This window comes from Pleurodeles waltl, chromosome 3_2, assembly GCF_031143425.1.
Source record: "Pleurodeles waltl isolate 20211129_DDA chromosome 3_2, aPleWal1.hap1.20221129, whole genome shotgun sequence".
NCBI lineage: Eukaryota > Metazoa > Chordata > Amphibia > Caudata > Salamandridae > Pleurodeles > Pleurodeles waltl.
Window position 1 is genome coordinate 102,176,567 of NC_090441.1, and position 22,845 is coordinate 102,199,411.

Below are 22,845 nucleotides of genomic sequence, written 5' to 3' on the forward strand. Positions count from 1 at the left end.
TTACAGTGATCTAAGAGTCTACCTATTGCTTACCATTGGTTGGTTCTATTGTCACTCACATTTGCATGTTTCTTATTCGTCAGCTTTCCTTCTTTTTCTAGTGTTTCTCCCTCACCTGTAGTATAGACCCATTAAATGAGTCATTTCACTTCTCCCTTCTCAGGTGCTACTTTTTTCTGCTAGTTTAAGCACTCCATGAGAGTGAATATGTTTTTCAGCTGTCTTCTTTTTGTACTTTGTGTTCCTCTTTCTCGCCTGTTTGTTTCTTCTCTCGCCCTCCCCCAGTTGCTGTTCTTGCTGTCTCATTGTCCGTCTACCTTGTGTTGCCGTTCTTGCTTACCCATCCCCCTCTGTTGTGCTTGTGCTTCCCCATCCTCCCTCTGTTGTCCATTTGCTTCCCCATCATGGCCTCCCTACCCTCTGTTGTCTGTTTGCTTCCTTATCCCTGCCCGGACTCCATTGTCCATTTGTTTTCCCATGTGCTTCTCCATTTCTGCCTGCCCACTCACTGTTGTCCATTTGCTTCCCCATCCCCACCTACCCTCCATTATCCGTGTGCTTATCTGTTGTCTGCGTGCTTCAACACCCACCCACCCACTGTCTGTTGTCCATGTGCTTACATAGTCCATGTGCTTTCCCACCCACCCATCCTCCGTTATCTGTGTGATTCCTCACCCGCTCAACCTCCATTGTCCGTGTGCTTCCCCACCCGCCCACCCTCTGTTGTCTGTGTGCTTCCCCACCCGCCCACCCTCTGTTGCCCAACCTCTGTTGTCTGTGTGCTTCTCCACCCGCACACCATCTGTTGTCTGTGTGCTTCCCCACCTTGTGCTTCCCCACCCGCCCACCCCCTCTGTTGTCTGTGTGCTTTCCCACCCGCCCACCCCCTCTGTTGTCTGTGTGCTTTCCCACCCACCCCCTCTGTTGTGTGTGTGCTTTCCCACCCGCCCACCCCCTCTATTGTCTGTGTGCTTTCCCACCTGCCCATCCTCTGTTGTCTGTGTGCTTTCCCACCCGCCCACCCTCTGTTGTCTGTGTGCTTCCCCATCTGTGTGCTTCCCCACCCGCCCACCCTCTGTTGTCTGTGTGCTTCCCCATCTGTGTGCTTCCCCACCCGCCCACCCTCTGTTGTCCGTGTGCTTCCCCACCCTCCCACCCTCGGTTGTCCGTGTGCTTCCCCACCCGCCCACCCTCTGTTGTCCGTGTGCTTCCCCACCCGCCCACCCTCTGTTGTCCGTGTGCTTCCCCACCCGCCCACCCTCTGTTGTCCGTGTGCTTTCCCACCCGCCCACCCCCCCTGTTGTCTGTGTGCTTTCCCACCCGCCCACCCCCCCTGTTGTCTGTGTGCTTTCACACCCGCCCACCCCCTCTGTTGTCTGTGTGCTTTCACACCCGCCCACCCCCTCTGTTGTCTGTGTGCTTTCCCACCCGCCCATCCTCTGTTGTCTGTGTGCTTTCCCACCCGCCCTTTGTTGTCTGTGTGCTTACCCACCCTCCCACCCTCTGTTGTCCGTGTGCTTCCCCACCCTCCCACCCTCTGTTGTCCGTGTTTTGTCCGTGTGCTTCCCCACCCGCCCACCCTCGGTTGTCCGTGTGCTTCCCCACCCGCCCACCCTCTGTAACCGTGTGCTTCCCCACCCGCCCACCCTCTGTTGTCCGTGTGCTTCCCCACCCGCCCACCCTCTGTTCACCCACCCTCTGTTGTCCGTGTGCTTAGCCACCCACCCGCCCACCCTCTGTTGTCCGTGTGCTTCCCCACCTGCCCACCCTCTGTTGTCCGTGTGCTTCCCCACCTGCCCACCCTCTGTTGTCTGTGTGCTTCCCCACCTGCCCACCCTCTGTTGTCCGTATGCTTCCCCACCTGCCCACCCTCCGTTGTCTGTGTGCTTTCCTGGCTGCCGCCCTCCATGTGCTTCCCTGTCCACCACCCTCTGTTGTCTGTGTGCTTCCTCGTCCACTCACCCTCCATTGTCCATGTGCTTCCCTGCTAGCCCACCCTCTGTTGCATGCCTGCTTTGCCGCCCACCATCTGCTGCCTGGGTGCTTCCCCATACACCCACTCTCTGCTGTTTGCATGCTTCCTCGCCCAAACACCCTCTGTTTTTGTGTGCTTCCCCACCCCTCATCCTCTGTTGTCTGTGTGCTACTCCACCCGCCCACCCTCCGTTGTCTGTGTGCTTCCCCACCTGCCCACTCTCCGTTGTCTGTGTGCCTATTCTGTTGTCTGTGTGCATCCCCGCCCGCTTACCTTCCGTTGTCTGTGTGCTTCCCCGCCCACCCACCCTCCGTTGTCTGTGTGCTTCCCCGCCCGCCCACCCTCCGTTGTCTGTGTGCTTCCCCGCCCGCCCACCCTCCGTTGTCTGTGTGCTTCCCCGCCCGCCCACCCTCCGTTGTCTGTGTGCTTCCCCGCCCACCCTCTGTTGTCTGTGTGCTTCCCCGCCCACCCTCTGTTGTCTGTGTGCTTCCCCACCCACCTGCCCACCCTTTGTTGTCTGCGTGCTTCCCCATACCACCCGCCCACCCTTTGTTGTCTGCGTGCTTCCCCATACCACCCGCCCACCCTCTGTTGTCTGTGTGCTTCCCCACCCACCCGCCCACCCTCTGTTGTCTGTGTGCTTCCCCACCCACCCGCCCACCCTCTGTTGTTTGTGTGCTTCCCCGCTCGCCCAGCCTCTGTTTTCTGTGTCCTTCCCCGTTGACCCACCCTCCGTTATCCTTGTGCGTCCCCGCCCATCCTCCAGTATCCATGTGCTTCCTGCCCTCCCACTCTATGATTTCCGTGTGCTTCCCTGCCTGCCGATCCTCCATGTGCTTCCCTGTCTGTCCACCCTGCATTATTTGTGTGCTTCCCCGCCTGCCCACCCTCCATTATCCGTGGGCTTCGCAGACCGACCACCCTCTATTATCTGTGTGCTTAAACTGCCCATCCACCATCCGTTACCCATGTGCTTCTCTGTCTGCCTATCCTCCATTTTAGATGTGCATCCTGGCCTGCCCACCTTCCATTATCCATGTGCTTAATCCGATATCCGTGTGCTTCCCTGCCTGCCCAACCTCCTTTAATTGTCCGCGTTCCCTCCGTCTGCCCACCCTCTGTTATTTGTGAGCTTCTCCGCTCACCCAGCCTCCTGGTGCCTATTTGTTATCCGTGTGTCTCACTGCCCACCCACATTCTGTATGCTCATCTGTTGTCCATATGCCTCACTTCCCTCCCACCCTCTGTGCGCTTATCCATTGTCTGTGATTCTGCACCAGCCCACACTGTGTTGTCCCTTTGTTTCCCTGCCCGACCACCCTCTGTTGTCCATGTGTATCCATGCCCACCCACCTTTCTTTGTCAGTATGCTTCCAGGTGCGCCCACTCTCCTCTGTCCACGTGCTTTAATGCTCGCCCTCCCTCCCTCCGTTGTCTGTGTCCTTTCCTGTCTGCCCATCCTCTGTTGTCTGTGTCCTGTGCTGCAGTACAATATGGAGAACAAGCATTTGCAATGCAATAGGTCTCGCATTAGCGAGAGTTAGAACTGTTGGCGTTGTGAATGATAATGACAACCTCGCATTTAGGACCTTATAAATATTTAGTCATGCTGCACATTAAACCTTTATCAGAAATAAACGGTGTTTGTGCATTCCTTCATACACATGGCATTAAACTGTAATGGTCGGAACAGCCCCTACAGAGCACCACAGTAAAAATAGCATTTGGAAGAAACATGGTCATGTAAACATATATTCAGCCACTAGAGGGCATAATCACATAAAAAGAATGATAAAAGTATTTTGGAGTGTAACCATATAATCAGCCCCTTGAGGGCATAGTGTATTATAAATTTTCAGGCCTAGGAGGCCTTTTCAATATAATTTAACTGTGGAGTCAGTGGCACAAGGGTGCAGTGCTGCAGGCTGTTACTAGATGTCCCTGTTGAGTCAACAGCAGAAGGTAAAGTAGATGATGATGGCACACTTGCAGGGCCTAGGATCGGGCTTAGGTATGGAGGACTCAGACTAGTAACTGCAATGGAAATGCACCCAGTCCAAAGATGGGAGCGCGTAGTGGAGCATGCCTGAGCACTAGTCGATGGTTCAGTTTTTGTCTTAAAGGTGCAGGCGGGTTCTACACTGGCAGCGAGCGCCTGGTGCTTAGATATGTTCCCGCCATATGTTAGCGCGCATACGCATCACAGAGGGGTTTTCGCACTCACCTGAAGATATAGTACTCCATTGTTTGAAACCGTTTCTATTGTTATATGTTGCTTGCTTTAGGACCAATATTTACATAAACAAATCTGCAAGAATGTATCGATCTCTGTGTAGAGGTTAGAGGGGCACTGTGGCATCTATTGCCCTACAGGTTATACAAGAGACCTAAGACTTCTTTGCATGGATTTTTCTGCATTAGGTGTCAATGTATCCTGCTGTATGTAAGTTTTTGTTGAGCTGATTTGAGAATTCCGCTCGGAGCTCTAATTGTCAACAGTCAGTATGTTTGATGTCTGCTTTTCCCTGGTACAATCATGCAGTAGGACTGGCAATTATAAATATTCGCTGTACCAATGTTGATGTTAAAGTCAAAATGTTATAACATGGCTGAAAATAATAATAAACAGATTTTCGGAAATAGCAGAAGGTGCAGTACCACTTGTCTTGGCTAGAAAGGGTGCATCGTTCAGAATGTTTTGCTGGGGGGTCCCATTGCCCTCGGATCACCACAGGCTGAGTTATGACCAAAAATGTGTTGTAAGAGGAATGCTTGCAAAGCATTTTGGGGTGGGTTTCTGTGCATACATTAAACCTTTAGCAGAAATAAACTGTGTTTGTGCATTAGCAGAAGGTGCAATACCACTGGTCATGGCCAGATGTCCCTGTCGAGCCAATTGAGTTAGTAGTGCCTTGGAGCAGTTATTGTCCTTCAGCCCTTGGAGAGCTTAGCACATTACACATTTGCAGGCTGAGTAGGGCTGTCAAGATATTATTACAAACAAGGACCTTAGAACACAAACTCATCTCAGCTGTTAAAACAAAAGTTCCCGCTATAAGAGAGTTTAAATATGCACTGAATGTAGATTATGATTTTTGGGCCCCCCTCTAACCTAGTGTGACCCACAAGATGGCCTGGACAGAAAGAGCACATCGTTCTGAATGTTTTGCTGGTGGTCCCATTGCCTGAGGTCCACCACAGGTTGAGTTATGGGTAAAAATATGATGTACAAGGAATGCCTGCAAAGCATTATGGGGTGAGTTTCCCTGAGTGCAGTGAATAATGTAGTATGGCTCTCCCGCTGTGTGGGAGGAGCCCCTTTTGAGGATTCAGTCCTGGGACGATTTCATGCTATATAAAGCAACAAACAAAATGTACAAATCACATGCACGACACAACTGCTTGTAATTAATGATTATGTAAAGTAAGGACCAAGCGATGTGCAAACTTGGAAAACGAACCGTACACGTGAAGACGAGTGCTTACTGACAAACAGGAGAGGCAGGAAACAAAGAAAAATAGTCCATCCAAACAACAGAAAAACATTCCAGGCGTAATGAAACTGTACTTGGGCGGTGCTCCTCAGCCAAGTACAGGAAGTGACGTATTGGCTGCCAAACCAGTTAGGAGGCAGAAAAACAAGCAACACAGCTTTTAACCTATTGTAAGCAGCAGGCATCGGCAGCCAGGAGCAAATGCCTATACTCCATCCAACAGGTCTTGCAGGCTCGACCTAAAAATTGTTGCCAAAGCTAATAGCTCTCATACGTAAAACTTAATGACTTTGTCAATCCTTATTTTTATTAGCTAGACCCTATCTTAATTGCAGTCAGGAGAGGGTGTGAAATGGTTGTCCCTTTCTAATTGCTAGTAGCATATATATCAGTGGTTTGCAGCCCCATTAATTTGCAAGCCTTTAACCAGTTACCAGCACCTCAAACTAGGTAATAACTGGCCCCCACCTCAACACCTTCCCCCTTGTGAATGCTGTAGGCATCCTTGGGAAGATTAGGCTCAAAGTGCTGCCCCAATCTTTTCAGAAATTAACAACTTTGTTGTGATGTAAGTCCACTGTTTTTTTATATATATATATTGTTATATGTGTGTCATTTTGGTTTTGATGTCCAAAAAATGAAGCGAATAATTATGTTGTAATTAAAGTACACTTCCAATGACCAATTTAGAAGCTCATTGTGTGTAAATTAGCACTTAGAGTTGTCCCTACTATTGTACCACTTGTGTTGACAGACTGTACTTATTCTATCCAGGTATAGTAGGGTTATTAGGGTAGACTCCTTTTTCTTCTTTATATAATTAATGTTAATCAGGCAGATCGTTCTTCATTCCCCTGCAGCTGGCGATTTTGCTGTACTACCTATCATTACACTGATAATATCGCAAAATTAAAGACTGGTCGCAAAAAAGTTGATGAACAGTTTGTGGACACATTTCCTGACGTTTCTTAGTGCATCTATCCCTTTGTTCTTCAAAGCTGGAGGGATCAAAAAGCGCCATCTGAAGGTCATTGAGACGCTACATTGTCAAAGTAGACCTGGACGAAAGAAAGATATTGCTGAAAAGAGATGAAAATGAGCTCCTTGGTTGCTCTGAACAATTGTCTAGATCAGTAGAGTGACAGATTATGGTTAACTAATTATGGCTGCAATAGTTTAGCGTTGGTGTGGAATCGTGCCTTATGTCTTCTGGCCATATCAGTTTATCGGCAGGTCCCAATGTGTCCTCTCTTCTTCATACACCATCACTAATGGATGTCGAACATATTTCGTTTGCTCAGTATTATATGATCTTCATAGGTAAAAAGATCTTTAGTTCTTCATATGTAAGAGACTGGGTTTCTTCAGTTTTGTTCTGTTGTTAAGAGACACTTAGGGGGTTATTCTAACTTTGGAGGAGGTGTTAATCCGTCCCAAAAGTGACGGTAAAGTGACGGATATACCACCAGACGTATTACGAGTTCCATAGGATATAATGGACTCGTAATACGGCTGGTGGTAAATCCGTCACTTTACCGTCACTTTTGGGACGGATTAACACCTCCTCCAAAGTTAGAATAACTCCCTTAGAGTCTAATGTATTCCAAATGGGAATGTGTCCTAAGCATATAACCGCTGTCTCGAACATGTTCAGTTGTATTCTCCGTGGAGCTGATTTTATTATGCCATATGTCTTGCTTTCTGACTTTTATTGCTTGGCAGTATCTTGTAGGTTGTCTGCTCTCTGGGTAGCCATCCATCTTTCCCTAGGTACTTCTTCCTCCACTTTACCAAGTAATATGTACTTTCATGACAAAACAAACAAGCATTTGCAATGCAACGAGTCACGCTTTATGGCGAGTTAGAGCTATTAGCGTTGTAAACTCCTAACCGGACTTTTCTTGACACATTCAATGAAAAAGCAAATGATTACGCTATGTTACGATCGCACTACGAAATAAAGAGAAAAAGTAGTCCAGAAACCATACGGAAAACCTGGAGTCTCATATCTTTCCAGTAGTTTACGATTGCTCTCGAGGAGGGCTAAACACTGGAAAAGGCATGACATATGCATGCCTTTCACAAATTAAAACAAGCGAATTTTAGAAGGCAAGCCCATGAATGAAAGTGGCTGATGTAACATGGGCGTGGTTAAAATCTCCCTAAAGAGAGATTAGAAGAGGGACTCAGCCATTTGCGCTCGCCCCTTAAAACGTGAAGGGCCAAACACGGATTGAAATAATAGGCAGCTAACAACATTTTCATCTTTTCCTGAACATTAAAATATGTTTTGGTAGCTTTCCAGGAGGTTGTGGAGAGGGCCCAGCTTCCAGCCGTTTCACTCTGTGTGACATTGCTCTCACTGGTATGGGGCAAAAGGAAATTTTAAGAGTAATGGTACAAAAATACTAACAAGTGATCAGCATTATATAAACCACATTTTAGAAAGGCACTGACAAAGCCAATAGGCCGGTCACAGTGGCTGCTTTGCTTTTCGTTTTGCCAATGCTTATTTTGTTTATGAATTTCTTTGTATGAAAGCATGCATTGTATGAAAACACACATTGTCTAAAAGCCAAAATATATATTATGTAAAAGCACATTTGGCATCAGTAGTCCCTGGCACTGAAATAAACTACTTATTGTGCAGATGTGCACATTATGCAAGAGTCCAATACTGTCACTCACAGTTTGGTAAGCCAATAGCAGAAGTGGGCTGACCTACTGTATGCTCTGGTGGGCGGAAGCAAAATGTGAATAACGACCAATAAATGAGGAGGGTCAACTGAAAGCCCCTGTCAGTAAATATGTATAGTATATATATTATTCTTAAAACCAAAAGGTTTTGTTTAATGCCAGATAGAGCAAACATTGGCAAAACCAATTGGTCTTGTGCTGGCTTCCAGCCTTTTGGCTTTGTCAGTGCTTGTCATAGGTTTTGCAATTTTTGTGTTGGGGAACCTGCTGGGTCTTTGTCAATCTGCCAAAAACAGTGGCTGAAAGCAAAAATATTGTTACGGTCTCAAGAGGCGCACATTGCCACATTGCCATAGTAGTCCATGGCACCGAAGGAGACTACATTGTGTATGGATGTGCTCCTTGTAAAAGGGCAGAAAGCCATCACTTACAGTGAATGTATCCAGTGGCTGTAATGCTCCCCTATGCTATATGCTGTAATGGGTTGAAGAAGAATGTGAATTACTCAATAACAGACCAATGAATGAGGACTGGCTGAAAGACCCTACAAGTATATCATACATATAATTGTGAGCTTGGTTGTCTTTTCCTATCAGCACTTTTATTCTTATATTTATATTTGTTTATATACAACAGGTGAGTATCAAATACTGGCACGGCAGCTAAGAAAACGATCACTACAGATCACCCCATATATGCCTTCGAGGGGTGGGATGGACTAAGCATGGTTAGTGACGCAGGCTCCACCCTTCTCACATAGTTTTAAATTAAGGTGGTGACTGCAGCAGAGGCTCAAATACATCCCCAGGTCTTTTGGGGGGAGAGGATGCAGGGGACTGTAGTTCTCCTCATGATGTGCAGCAGGTCTACTGTCAATCAAATGTAAAGCTTTTTACCTCTTCCTGAGCTGGTTTATTTTTAAAATAAGCCCCCAGAAAATTGGGTGTGGCCGGAGAGTCTCATGGTACAAATTAACGTGCCATGAGGGTATGCTTTAAATTATGCTTCAGAGTGTGCTGAAGCGTCTATGAGGTGGCATATTGACACAATGTAAAACGCTTGAAATAAAAATAAAAAAATCACAATATGACATTGCGAATGGGGTATTCTTCCTATAGGAATCTGGAGCTCCAGACAGGCATGGGCAAAGTGGGCTCTGGCCCAGGGCCCCAGCCTTTTAGTGGTCTCCATGACAGAGACAGAGAGACTTGACCCGGGTGACCTTGAATAATTCTTAAACAGTTTGTTGTAAATTGCGTTTCTCTTTTATTTTTAATGTGAGTTTTGTGTGAGATTCAATTACAGACATTTTGCAGACCATTGTGTTTGTTTCGTGCAACATCCATACAAAAGTTTCTTTTAGATCAAAACGGGACCCCACTTATGAGAGATGGGAGGGCGTCACAAATATTATTTGCAGCAACATTAGTGAGTTGTTGCTGTTTTCAATATAGAAAACACACATCAATATCCCTGAGTATTACATGTAAAAACATTTGGAGTTTGGACGAGTTTGCCTGTGCACTGTCAGTGACACGGCTAAAGAGGACATGAAAGAGCTGACATTGGATCATAAGTTCAGAGCTGTTCTGAACAGGGCCCCCCTAAATACGTTTGTCCCAGGACTGCCAAAATCCTTAAGATGTCCCGAGCTCCAGCTGGAATTTGTTGGCCATTTTCACTGTGTTTTCAAGTAAAACTATTTTTTATTTCCAGGAGACGGAGTCTCTGGGAACGCTGATGAAAGCCGACTACAGACGCTTGAGGACAGAGCCATCATGTCTGCCATCCATCACTGCGCGTCCCCCCAGCTGACAGGGGACAAGGTGAAAGTCTTCGAGTCCCTCGTGGCGGCTCTCTGGCCGGATGTCGTCTCCTCGACAAGAGGCTCCGTCACCTCCAATGACAACAGTGACATGAGTAAGTAGCTCGAGGGGACACAGTGAAGCTTCACACTGAGTGCAAAACTGTCAGCGCGAATTAATCACGCACCCCGATTGCCTTGAGACTCGCATGTAGAAACAGATGGAAACAGGTTCAGAGACAAAAAAATGGCTGTACGTCATTTAACAATCAGAATTCCTTCATCTAAAAGCTGTCCGTTATTGCAAAACTGTGTTCACACATTACTCTTGTGGGGCACTATAAAGAAGGAAATTATTTATTAAATAAGTAAATGGCATTGGAGTGACCACTCGTTGAAATTTCCACCCACCGTTTAGAATGTAAAGTCCAGGATTCTTCATGAACACTACTAGCCTGCCAGCTGTGTATTGCTGTAAGAGATATACTCGATTATTGGGGGGGGGGGGGGGCATTAAATCCATTAATGCTCCTAGGGACACCTAACTTCACAAGATGGCGCCTTGTCTACTTGTACAACGTTTGATTGTGATGTAATTATTTCGTCACTTAGACCAGTCAATCCTTGATTTACAGTAAACCTTTTGTGACAGAAGTGTGATTTAACATAGGGGTGCATCTGTTTTCTTTGAGCTACTCTAGTGCACCCACATACAGATCTGTTGTCAGATGGAGCTTTTTAGGTTTCACCATCTGACAAAGAATGTTGAGCTTTTGTTTCCAACTTGGATAACTCTAGAGCAGTGGTTCCCAACCTTTTCACTTCTGTTGACCCCCATTTTATCAATACTGGAGCCCGGGGACCCCCCACTGAATCATTATTGGAACCGGGGGAACCCCACTGAGTCAATACTGATAGCTGGGACCTAATATTATTAAATTTTTTAAGCAGCCGCGGACCCCCTGATGAGGCTTCGCGGACCCCCAGGGGTCCCCGGCCCACAGGTTGGGAACCACTGCTCTAGAGGACTTCACTGAGCCTAGTCCATAGAGGCTTCACCTGTGATCCATTTGTATTCACGATCATGTGGGCCTTCCCAAAGAGTTAACATCTGGTAATTAGCCTGTGCTATGTCCTTCACATAGCACAGGAAATTCATTGTTGCACAAACCACGGAGGAGTCCATATGTTGAACACCTACTTTTATTACCGTCTGTAATCTGGCACGGGGAGACGCCTTGTGATTCCTATTCCATACCATCCTCTGCAGAACGGATTCCTTCTTCCCATGTCCCCACTTGCAGTGATCTCCTAGAATGTACACAGGTGTTGGCTGGTAGGCCGCTGGTGAGTACTTCTGGATCTCCTTCCTCCTGGATTTTCTCCAACCACCCTGTTTCCCTTTCGCTCCATCCTCTGTACACTCATGTACACAGACGAGGAACCCAGCTGCGCCTGGCAGGTGGCAGTCATCTACGAGGGAAGAGTTTGTAGTGCTGGGTCTACAAGCAAGTAACTTCCGGGAAGCAAGGCCTTTATCAACTGAAGAATGTTGCACTGACATCACACCTGATGCAGTGCACACTGCCAGTGAGTATTCCACCATGGGATGGATCACCCTCAGGGCATGCAGTCTGCTGTTCTGGTAATAAGAACAGACTATACTTCTAATTCCTGGCCGCGTTGGCCAGTCACAGCCATCTTGAGGCAGGAGTACCCAGTGAGGATTGGGGTCATTCTCCTGCATAGTGAAAAACCTATACACTGCGGCCTGGCAAGCACCTCTGAGCTATTAAAGGGGGCTGCATTTTATCACAATAAAGTATGTTGTCATTTATTGTTGATGTTTTTACTTCTTCCACATTGACCAATAAAAAACTCTTTCTACCCAAGCTCTTTGGGGAACCTTCTTCGAACTTTGAAATGGAAGTCAGCAGATCTATTAAAGGTGGAAATAAAAGGTGGCTTTATCGTTTAGTTTCTACCAATAAAAAATTGCTTTGCAACCTTACTTTTGTAAGTGGTGTACAAAGTATAGTTCCCACCATTCTCTGACGTGACTTCCTGTTTCAAGGGTTGAAAACAGTTGGCAAAGCTCAGGAAAGCCTAAGTGAAGCAACCAGTTCAATAAAAATGAAAAGAAGGAGGTAAGGAGCTTTAATGAACAAATCTGGGAGAGTTAAAACATAGAATGTAGGAAAAAGATTCATGTATTTTTTTAAATTAGTGTATGTCTGGTTTCAGTAAGGTCCTCTTGGGAACATGAGAGCCGATCACAAAAGAATATTGGAGTACTTAAAGCAGTACTTAAAGCAGTACTACAGGAGTACTCTTTAAAGTACTCCACATGCCTTTATGAATTAGGCCCAATGTATCTAATAGGCCCTTTACTAGTGAATAGCTTGTTCAAGGGGAACACTAAACCCCACCTCAGCTCCTGCAGCTTCAGGTACAAAATGGAGGCTCAGAATGCGCATTAAGTTAATTTGTCAATATTTTTGCACCCTCATTGTATTTGACTTACATATTCTGCAATCCCATCGAGATTTTATTTGTTACGCTCTTAAACTCATCTTGTCTCAGGTGTAGCCGTGGATGATGTATTGTGCTTTACTCCAGTATCTTGAAGTTTTTGGGTGTTTGAACTCTCTGTGCGTGTTGTATAACATAACACAACACAACTCCATGTACCCTTGCTACCGAAAGGGTATTGTTTTATATCAGTTTCCCCTGTAGTGACCCCTTATCCGTTCATTTCAAAGATATTGTAAGTCGGATTTCAGACTCAAAAGGTCAAAACCACATTCCCTTCCATGAGTTATTTAATTTTTAGACTTTTACAGACATAGTAAATCCAGTGCTAGTCAATTACCGGTCAACGCAGGTGCCGCAGGCTGCAAGTCCTAAACAGGGGATAAAAAATCACAGAATTTCGAAACAGAAGGCTCTGTTTGCTGTTTCATCTGTTTATAAGAGTCAATAAAAGTAACAGCGATTAACAATGTGTATAGCAAATGTTTTTTCCTTTGGAGTTGCTGCCTCGCTACTAAGTGCCATCAGCACATGCATCTCTCTTCTTTGTTGTCTGGGAACAAGGCCGTGGCTGCCTTGAGTGTTTTACCTGTTAATACATTTCTGTTATTTGCATGGTGTCCATTAGTCACAATACATCAGAAAGCTACAAAGGGCAGCCAGCACTTTGTCCTAAGAATTGGTCTTGGTGTATTTTAGTTCCTGTAGGAAACCAAGATCATCTTGACTGCAAAACAGAGTAAGGGTACTTTATGGTAATATGTTTTTAAATGTCGATCACGTTTGTATGTGTCCCTTTTGCTGCAGATTGGAACATCCCTGCCGTCACAGCGCCAGAAGACAAATTTGAACAGCAGGTCCCCGCAGCCCAGCGCGCAGAAGAAACCATTTGCCCCCCAGAAATAACGAAAGCTGTTACCCTGGCTGCTAAAAAACGTCACATCACTCCCAGCAGCACATTTGTGTCCAACGTCTCCCATCTGGTTCAGCTGGCATCAAAGTACCAAACCGTGAGTACAGATGTACCGCTTGACTATCTGGAGTACGCCTTCAAAGCTACCCGCTTCAGCGCCTTGGCTCCGGTCTAGCTCTGCGCCAACTACAAACGCCACAAATGTTGCGGTAAATTATGATAGGCCGTTTCAAGGATAAATACATACGTGGCAAACGCTCTGGGAAATTACATGCACATCTCTCGCTTTTTTTAATCTGTAGCAAACATATGGTTGGCATAGGGATGTGATTTGAGGATGAAATGCACCAGTGCAAAAATCTTCATTATTCTGTTATGCATGGACATGGGCACCATTGTTATGAAGTAAAAAAAGGTACTGATTGTGACTGAATAGATTGGCACTACAGGCTAGGATTTACTCACCTCACCGCTCATTCTCTATTCCTTTAATTTGGTGACAAGTTGACTGGGTTTTTTAACTATCTTCACTTTCCCTGAAGCATACTTCTTTGGGTGTGCTCCCGACTCAGGCTCAGTACCCACTTAGCTTACCTTCCAAAATACTTTGAGAACTTCTTTGGCCACCTAGGGAGGTTTTACCAATCTATTCACCAAAGTAACTTGGGATGCCCCATGATCTCTGGATTTTCTCTGTCACCTCACCATATCTTAATGAAACCCTTTTTTGATACACTGCTTGTGGCTGTTCTCGGGTCCCAGCAGTGCACTGCTGATACCTGGCTCCTTTTTCTTCAAATGTCTAGTGGCCTGGTGATTACAGGCTCCACCATGCCTTTGACAAAATTAAATATTGGATGGAATCCAACGGGAACCCGTAGAACCACCAAGACCAAAGTCATGATTCAAATATCAGACACAGAATATTACCTGCATATTATCCTACCTACTCACAGAATGGCCCTGCAATTTACACTCAACACAAAATTTAAACTGTGTAGTTTACTTTAAACTCCTCTAGGTCAGTGTCAGTGGAAGAGTAGGAGAAGGAAGTGCACAGGACCAGCCAATTTAATTTCAGATTATTTGTGCAAATCCACACTAAATTACAAAAAAAGCATTGAACCACCACAGTCCGAGCTATCGCCGAAAACCCCCCCAATATTAACACATTATAGACACTCATTGAAAAAAGCTGTTTTCAGATGGTACAGCATGCTTAGAGACGAGCTCTAACTGCATTATCGATTTACACAATGAATCTGCTCATGCAGTAAATGCCTATTTATGAATGAGACTGATGGCAAGAGAAGTGTACTGACCCACCACCCCACAGTACTCTGGCAATAAAGCCGTATTAGGACAAAATGTCCCCTATTTTCTGCACACTAATCTTCCTCTTGCCCCGAGTGTCCAACTGCGTGTATCTGGTATATTGTATTGTGAATTTTGGCTCTAGCCTCACACTATTATGGTATATGCACAGAGGCCTAGAGTGAGGTCCTGGGTCTATCCTGTGAGCTAGAGGTGCACCAAAAGTATACAAACAGTAGACTGCTGTCCTTGTAATGTACCTAGCACATAGAGCGATGGTGGCACTGTACAGTTTTTTGTGAATTCATATCTGTGGGTGCAGACATGGTATCTGTGTCCGCTCACATAAAGTGACATGTCTATACACTTACCCTTTTCCTAGCTCTAACATCCTTAGAGTATGTTTTGCATGTTTATGCATGTGGCCTTCAAGGTACATGTATGGTGTGGGTGAATGAACCAGAGTAATAGAGGCCAGTGGGTTCCACTTTTGATGCCCGTGCTCTGACCTTTTTCACAAGATGGAGGTATGTTTGTTTTTCCAGACAGAGGGATATATTGCTGTCATTCCTAAAGCTGGAGGGAGAAGAAGGCTCCTTTATTAAGTTAATGTGGTCTTTTGTTGAAAGAAGCTGCTGATTAGTCTTCCTGTAGTGCTGCCATTTTGTGGATGGTAGAGGTGAAGGGTTTTACTGTAGCCTCTGTTGTTCAAAATGAAAAGGACTCTTTTGGTGAGGCCAGACTTTTGTCTTTTTCCTGATCATTCTTCAGTGTGGCTGATTACAGGCACATACAGTTAGCTTACACTCCTAATACCTCTGTTGTGGGTGCTCCAGACTGGAGACTACTTTTCTTTGAGCAGGTTCTTTGAGCAGAATCCCTCTACACAAAAGCAGTCTATGGAGTTCAGCTTGAAGAGTACACTTTAAAAAAAAAAAAACACTCTAAGCCTGTTCCGAACATGCAGATAGTGGATCCACATCCCCTGTCTGCTTTGATTAAAAAAAACTGTGACCCACTTGTTCCAGTTCCAAGCTGTCTTTCAACACGGAAGGGAGAGCTCTTGAGAGTACTTGGAAGACTGATGCGCAGTCAGAGCTGGTGTCTGCCTGACAACTCTTCTGAAGTGAGGAGGCATCATCTGAAATCTGCACCTTTTGCAAGAGCTGATCACTTGGCCTGAACACCTGGAGGAGGTACAGGAGGAACTACCGCTCACGAGGAGCGAGGTGCGGCATGACCCCAGTTCTGTGCATCTTCAGAAGTGGAGGACTATGGAAACCGATAGATGCATGCCGGTGTTGGTGGGTGTTAGATGAGTCAGCCTTAAGGTGGACTTCCCCTACATTCTTGCCTTCACCCTCTGTTTTTGCTGAATTTGTTTTAGTTGGCCTTAGGACTCTGTACACTTTACCACTGCTAACCAGTGCTAAAGTGCTTGTGCTTACTCCCTAAAATGCAGTAAGATTGGCATCTCTAATTTACTTATACGTCCCTATAAAAGTGGCACACCATATACCCAGGGACTATAAATTAAATGCTACTAGTGGGCCTGTAGCACTTATTGTGTCATCCACTTAAGTAGCCCTGTAAAACATGGCTCAGGCCTGCCATTGCAGCCTGCTTCTAGGTAAACTGCCTCTGACTTGGCAAAGTCACCCCTTTGCCAAGGTTAAACCTCCCTTTTTAATACATGTAAGTCACTGCTAAGGTAGGCCCTAAGCAGCCCCATGAGAAGGGTGCATTGTAATTAAAAAGTAGGACATGTACATTTAAGTTTTTTTATGTCCTGCTAGTGAAAAACTAAATTCACCTTTCACTACTATGAGGCCTACCTCTACCATAGTATAACATTGTGTTACCATATCACAATGAAAAGTGCTAACTTTTGGTGGGGAGCAGGTAGGAAAGTCATGTTTGGTGTCTGAAACAAAAATTAAAATCCACTTTAATGGTACATTTGGATTTTAAGTCACACGTTTGAAAGTGACACTTTTAGAAAGTTGGCATTTTCCTGTCCTAGCTATTTGGTGCCTACAGCCTGTTCCTAGGTCACATGACTGGCTGTGAGTGGCATTTGGCCTTTGCATATTTTTCTCAGACAGCCACACAAAAGAGAAATTAGGTGTGTTTGTATGGGCCATCTCAGGTAGGGTGGGGGTCGGAGGGGGTACAGGCTCACTTGCAAGTCAATTGAGTGTGCCCTGCCTTCACAAAAATAACTTGACACTAGTCTTTTGTGCCTGTAGCCACGTTGGAGCCAGGGCAGGGAGGCAGGACATTTCAAGTACCTTTGAAAGGGGGAACTTTTTGAAACTTCTCCTACTGTGCCTGAAGTTGTCAGTGGTGATGTGCTGTGCCAAGTAGCCACGTATAGCGTGATCTGATCAATACTTTACACATTGCCTCTAAGGTAAGCCTAACTGCTTTTGTGGCAGAGAGTTAAGCACAGGTTAATTTAGTGACTTTAATAGTTCACTCTGACAGGGATTGTGGTTGTTGTTTGAGCACTCAACCAACAACCCAATTTCTCACAGCAGTCTTCAGACTCTCCTGCAATTCCTGATAATTGTGAAGATGTGATGCAGCCTGGCTACTGTGCCTGAAGTTGTCAGTTGTGATGTGCTGTGCCAAGTAGTCAATTATAGCGTTATCTGAGCGACTGTGGTGAGTAATCTAGTGCTGCATGACCGTTGCCACTGTCCCATTACCATAATTCAGTGTCACTTTAGCAGCTCAGTGAGGGTGTGACCTGAGCCGTATCCATCTCACTAACCTGGTGAGGCTCACCCATCTCTTCACTTGTTACCAGGACCCAACCGACCTGCTGCTGTAACCTTCCGGTTCTCTACAGTTGGGTGGGCCTGCAAAGCACACAACCTGGAGCTCTAAGACCCACAATCCTCTTGAAAAGCTTTCGACAACTGAATAGCTGCAGATGTCTGCAAGGAAGGCCTTACCAGGAAGACCGGCTCACACTCAGCCCTAGAAGAGGAGGAGCAGCAAAGACACCACAAACCCAGACGGCCACCTGGATTTGACCCAATGAGCAGCCTTTCATCTAAAGAAAGACTGAGACATTGTGTGCTATTAAGCATATTGGAGTTAAACCTTCACCTGAGCTAATACGTGCTACATCCAATTGAGTCTCAAAAGGGGACCATGGGCCAAAGCATAGAGAGGCGCCCACAGACTCTGGCACTAGGACACTTTATTACCGAATATATATATCTGTAGTACTTAGTCCTAGAGTGTGGTGAACATAGTTTTCTTTTTGAAAGTGAAGTACTTGGCTGGACATTCCTTTATTATGCGGATGAGTGTATATGAGTGCTAAGGTTGAGCATCCCCACACTATCTCCCCGAGAAGCCTGCAACAGCTCGCCATCCCTACTTGTGAGAGTCAACTGCTGAAGCCCAATTTGGAGAGCCACAGTAGGTCATACCCCGGAACATCAGAGGCAGATGGCCTCAACCTCCAAAGTTGAGGCCCAGTAAACCCTGCTTGCCCCATCGCTCCCCCATCACGGTCTGACAGGCTATTACTCTGATAAGGTCTAAAGCTCCGACTGAATAAGGGTATGCACAGTTTTTACAATATGGCCATGAAATTAATAAATCAGAATTTGTCCTGAATTCACTCAAATATTTTTGTGGAAAAACTGTCAAAATATCCATTTATAATGCCATTATCTTGGGGGACAATTTTTATGAGATTGCAGACAAGGTTGAAAAAAGTCCTAGGATATGCTTTATAGAGTGCATGCATCTTTTTCCAGTGTCTCTCGAAATAGCACCGAAACACCCTTGAAGAGCCACATTTGAAATAAGTTAAATCTTGTAATAACACTCTCACACAGGGGAATACACGAAGGAGCAACATTCCTACTTGCAAAATAAACGTTAAGCATGCAATCCATTATCACACTGTAGACAACATTTCCAGACAAAGGTTTTAAGTGCCTGTAAGGGGGGTATTTTGTGCATGCTGACATTTAGTATTAATCTTGAGGTTTCTTCTAAGTCTTCAAAGTAATTCCATGACTGCTGTGGAAAGCATTGTTAAAACCAGAGTACATGTTTAGCTTCCTTGCACTCCAGGAATGACTGTTGTACAGATTTGCAGCCTCCCAGGTAACATAGGTTCTCCTTGAAATGCCTATAATGTATTTCCTTTTCCTTTTCCAAAGGTTGCTTTGATAGGACCTGCAGGATGTGGCAAGAGTGAATGCATTAAAACTTATACTGAGACTCTTAGGCAGATGGGAAGAAGAGCCACTGTCAACACTGTTTTTATCAGAGCACTTGAGTCGAGAAATCTTTTAGGGTGTATGGACCACGAATCTGGGTAAGAGTTTGCAGCGATTTACTTTTAAACAATGTTTGCATTAACCAACAACTAAAAACAGGGCATACTTATTTGTTATCTTTCATATAAGGGTTTCACCTACTAAGCAACTCATGCGCTGCACCAAAAAACATAACAGGATTGACACTATTGCTTTATTATTTACAATCTTTGGAACGGATTGTGTCTTTACTCTGCTTGCTGTTTCATTCTGGTGATCATCCTTCTCAGCTGGGTCAAAATGTTTGCACTATAAACACAGCTAGACAAAGCTTCTCCAGAAGATACTGCAATTTGAAATCCTAATGGGCCAGAAGAAAATGTGTGTCCCTTGCACTGGGTGTAGAATTCGCACATACAGTGCAGTCATTTTCCTCTCATAAGCCAATACTCATTTTGTGGTTTATATGTGACCACCACCTCTACTGTTCCGGGTGGTTGCACACAGTTGAAAGCATCATTGTAGACTAGTTAATATCCAGCAGTAACGGATGGCCATTATGGTACTGCAGAGGAGTTTGCTTTGCAACACCAAAATACATCAATAGTGTACTTTGGATCAATAACACTCACTAAGCTCAATCACTGGTGAAGGTTGATAGGGTTCAGAAAAATGCTTTCCATCGGTGATTAAGTTATTGGTATTAGCTGGTACCATTGCTGCTTAATTTGTTGGCCCAAAACATACAACCACTGACTGCTGCCTAAAAGGGCACTAGAAAAAAGCAAGAGAGGCAGTAGATATACAAACTATTGTAACAGAGTCTGTCTCAGGGCCCTCTTTGGAATATCCTTCAATTTCTGTTCGCCTCAACTGTCACAAAGAAAAGAGAGACAGACGACTAAAAATGGGAAATAAAACATCACATTAGCTCCTCTACTGCTGTCTTTGTAATCTACACCCCACTGTGGAACAAAGCTTGAGTTCTGATCAGTAATTTACTGAGCCACCTAAGAAATAGTCTTTCAACTCCTCAAGGGTTCCATCATACTACATCATCTGCCCCTTATTCAGATGACTTCCACATGCTATACACTTGACAAATACATTGGTTCCTAAGCAGGTGCTGTCTAATGCTGCCTAATGTGCACACATCATTGAAAATATGTGTTCTCTTCCCAGGCCACCAGCAATATTGAAGAGTAACTCTCGTTTATGTCCAGTGGTAGCTGAGGAGGAAACTGCTAGTTGATACTTGTTTCAACATGGCTGCAAACTCTAGAACCTTAAACCAAATGCTAGAAAGTGAGTTAATAATTCAGTAAGCTAATTAAAGAAAGCCTGGTTAGGGCACACAGTTCTTAGTGAAACTCTGCTCAACCCCTGATAGCTGTGGCACAAGCAGTTTAGCAAGAGAAATTCATATTCAGTTCAAGCAGTACCAGCAATTTTAAAGTCAAGAAAACAACACAGAGTTTCCAAGCCAATTTTTTTCAGCAAAATAGGGGAAAATAGAAGCAGAAAATAGAGCAAAAAGTCACCTAAATCAAAACTGGATGGGAATCAGAGATCAAAACTTTAAGTTTTAAGGCAAAAAGTGCCTAGAAAAAAACTGAAGCACCACTGTCAGTGATCGGTTCACACCGGGCCTGGACCTAAGCACAATTTTAGGCAGACCTTTGATGGAGCGGAGTTGTGATAAGCCAAAAAGGTCGACTGAAAAATGTTTTTGCATTCAGACTAGGTGTCAGTCGTGGAGCTCAAAGTCTTCCAATAAGACAGGGTCCAAACTGAAGCCGGCACAGTCCCTTGAAATCTGATGTGTCATCATCAAGCTCCCATGAATCCACTGATTTTGGCTCTAAAAGCTCCATGTGGAACAAAGCTGGATTTAGTAGCTGATGAGGTTGATTTGCCACTGCGAACACTTAGCGGCCTCACCCTTGGCCAGAGTTTTACCTTCGGGCGGAGTCACTTTTTTGTTTCTCAGAATCCACCAGTGGGAGAAGTATGTAAGCTGTAGCTGGACAGAACTCTACAATACCAAATAGATATCTTTACTGTGAGAGTGTGTTCTCCGAAATGCGATTTGGTAAACATGTTACAGAGTTGCATTTTGCTTTGGTACATAGAAAACAAGCATTTTTCTGGTCGCACTGGAAAATGCTTCGTACATCAGGCCCAAGGTCTGTCTCCTGCTAGGTCCGCTGCAGGGTGTAGTGCACAGTGGTAACCTGCGCCTTCTTGGAGTTGGTGATACTTCTGCTTTTTGTGTTGCTCGAGTAAGCAAACAGGAGGTGAACCCCTTGACCCTTGGAGAGCAGTTCCAGACTGTTATAAATGGGGTCTTTGGTTGGCAGTCAGGTTACCCACTGTCCAAGCAAGGACCTTCACTCTAGTCAGGGTAAAGGAGAATAACACTCAGTTAATCCCCACTTACCCCTTGGTAGCTTGGCATGAGCAGGCAGGCTTAACTCAGAAGCAAAAGTGTAAAGTAAATATACCATCACACACTCAGTGAAAACACTACCAAATGACACAACACAGGTTTAGAAAAATAGGGAATATGTACCTAAATAAAACAAGACCAAAGCAACAAAAATCCAACATACACAAGTCAAGTTATGAATTTTCAAAGAATAAGAGTCTTAATCCTTAGAAAACAGTGAGAATGCGGTTAGCTCTGAAAAGTATCTGGGTAGCGTCAAAATAAAGCAGCATGGGCGAGTGTGTGTCGAAAAAGGCCACTGGATAGGGCACCACTTGGCAGGGCAGGAGTCTCAGCAGAGTCCAGGTGCTGGCAGGGGAAGTCTTTGATGGCCCTGAGACTTCAACAACAGGAGGAAAGCTCAGTTCAAGCACTTGGAGATTCTTTACTAGCAGGAATGCACAACAAAGTTCAGTCTTTGTCCTGTTTCACAGGCAGAAGCAGCAACTGCAGGATAGCTCCACAAAACACAGTCACAGGTAGGGCACCACTTCTCCTCAGCTCTTCAGCTCTTCTCCTTGGCAGAGGTTCATCTTGATTCCAGAAGTGATCTGATTTTTAGGGGTTTTGGATCCTCTTCTTGTACTCCTTTCTGCCTCTGAAGTAGGCCTACTTCAAAGAGACTCTCTGTTTTTTACAGGATCCTGCCTTGCCCAGGCCAGGCACCAGACACACACCAGGGTGTTGGAGACTGCATTGTGTGAAGGCAGGCACAGCCTTTTCAGGTGTAAGTGACCACTCCTCCCCTCCCTCTTCGCACAGATGGCTCATCAGGATAGGCAGGCTACACCCCAGCTCCCTTTGTGTCACTGTCTAGAGAGAGGTCAGCCCAACTGTCAAACGGACCCAGACAGGGAATCCAAAAACAGGCAGAGCCACAGAAATGGTTTAAGGAAGAAAATGCCAATTTCTAAAAGTGGCATTTTCAAACACACAATCTAAAAACCAACTTCACTAAAATATGTATTTTTAAATTGTGAGTTCAGAGATCCCAAACTCCACATGTCTATCTGCTCCCAAAGGGAATCTTCTCTTTAATCATATTTAAAGGCAGCCCCCATGTCAACCTATGCGAGAGATAGGCCTTGCAACAGTGTAAACCGAATTTGGCAGTACTTCACTGTCAGGACATGTAAAACACATAAGTACATGTCCCACCTTTAACATACACTGCCCCCTGCCCATGGGGCTACCTCAGGCCTACCTTAGGGGGGCCTTACATGTAAGAAAAGGGAAGGTTTAGGCCTGGCAAGTGGGTACACTTGCCAAGTCGAATTGGCAGTTTAAAGCTGCACAGAGACACTGCAGTGGCAGGTCTGAGCCATGTTTACAGGGCTAT

The 22,845-nt window shown here is 45.2% G+C and overlaps 1 protein-coding gene across 1 annotated transcript in view; it reads left to right on the plus strand.

Moving 5' to 3' along the window:
- LOC138286353 (uncharacterized) overlaps positions 1-22,845 on the plus strand; it is a 1,286,679-nt gene that overhangs the window by 368,308 nt on the left and 895,526 nt on the right. Inside the window, exons 47-49 of the mRNA XM_069226509.1 lie at positions 9,883-10,086; positions 13,310-13,512; positions 18,920-19,077. Coding sequence (XP_069082610.1) covers positions 9,883-10,086; positions 13,310-13,512; positions 18,920-19,077 — 565 coding nt within the window. The remainder of the gene's footprint in view (positions 1-9,882; positions 10,087-13,309; positions 13,513-18,919; positions 19,078-22,845) is intronic.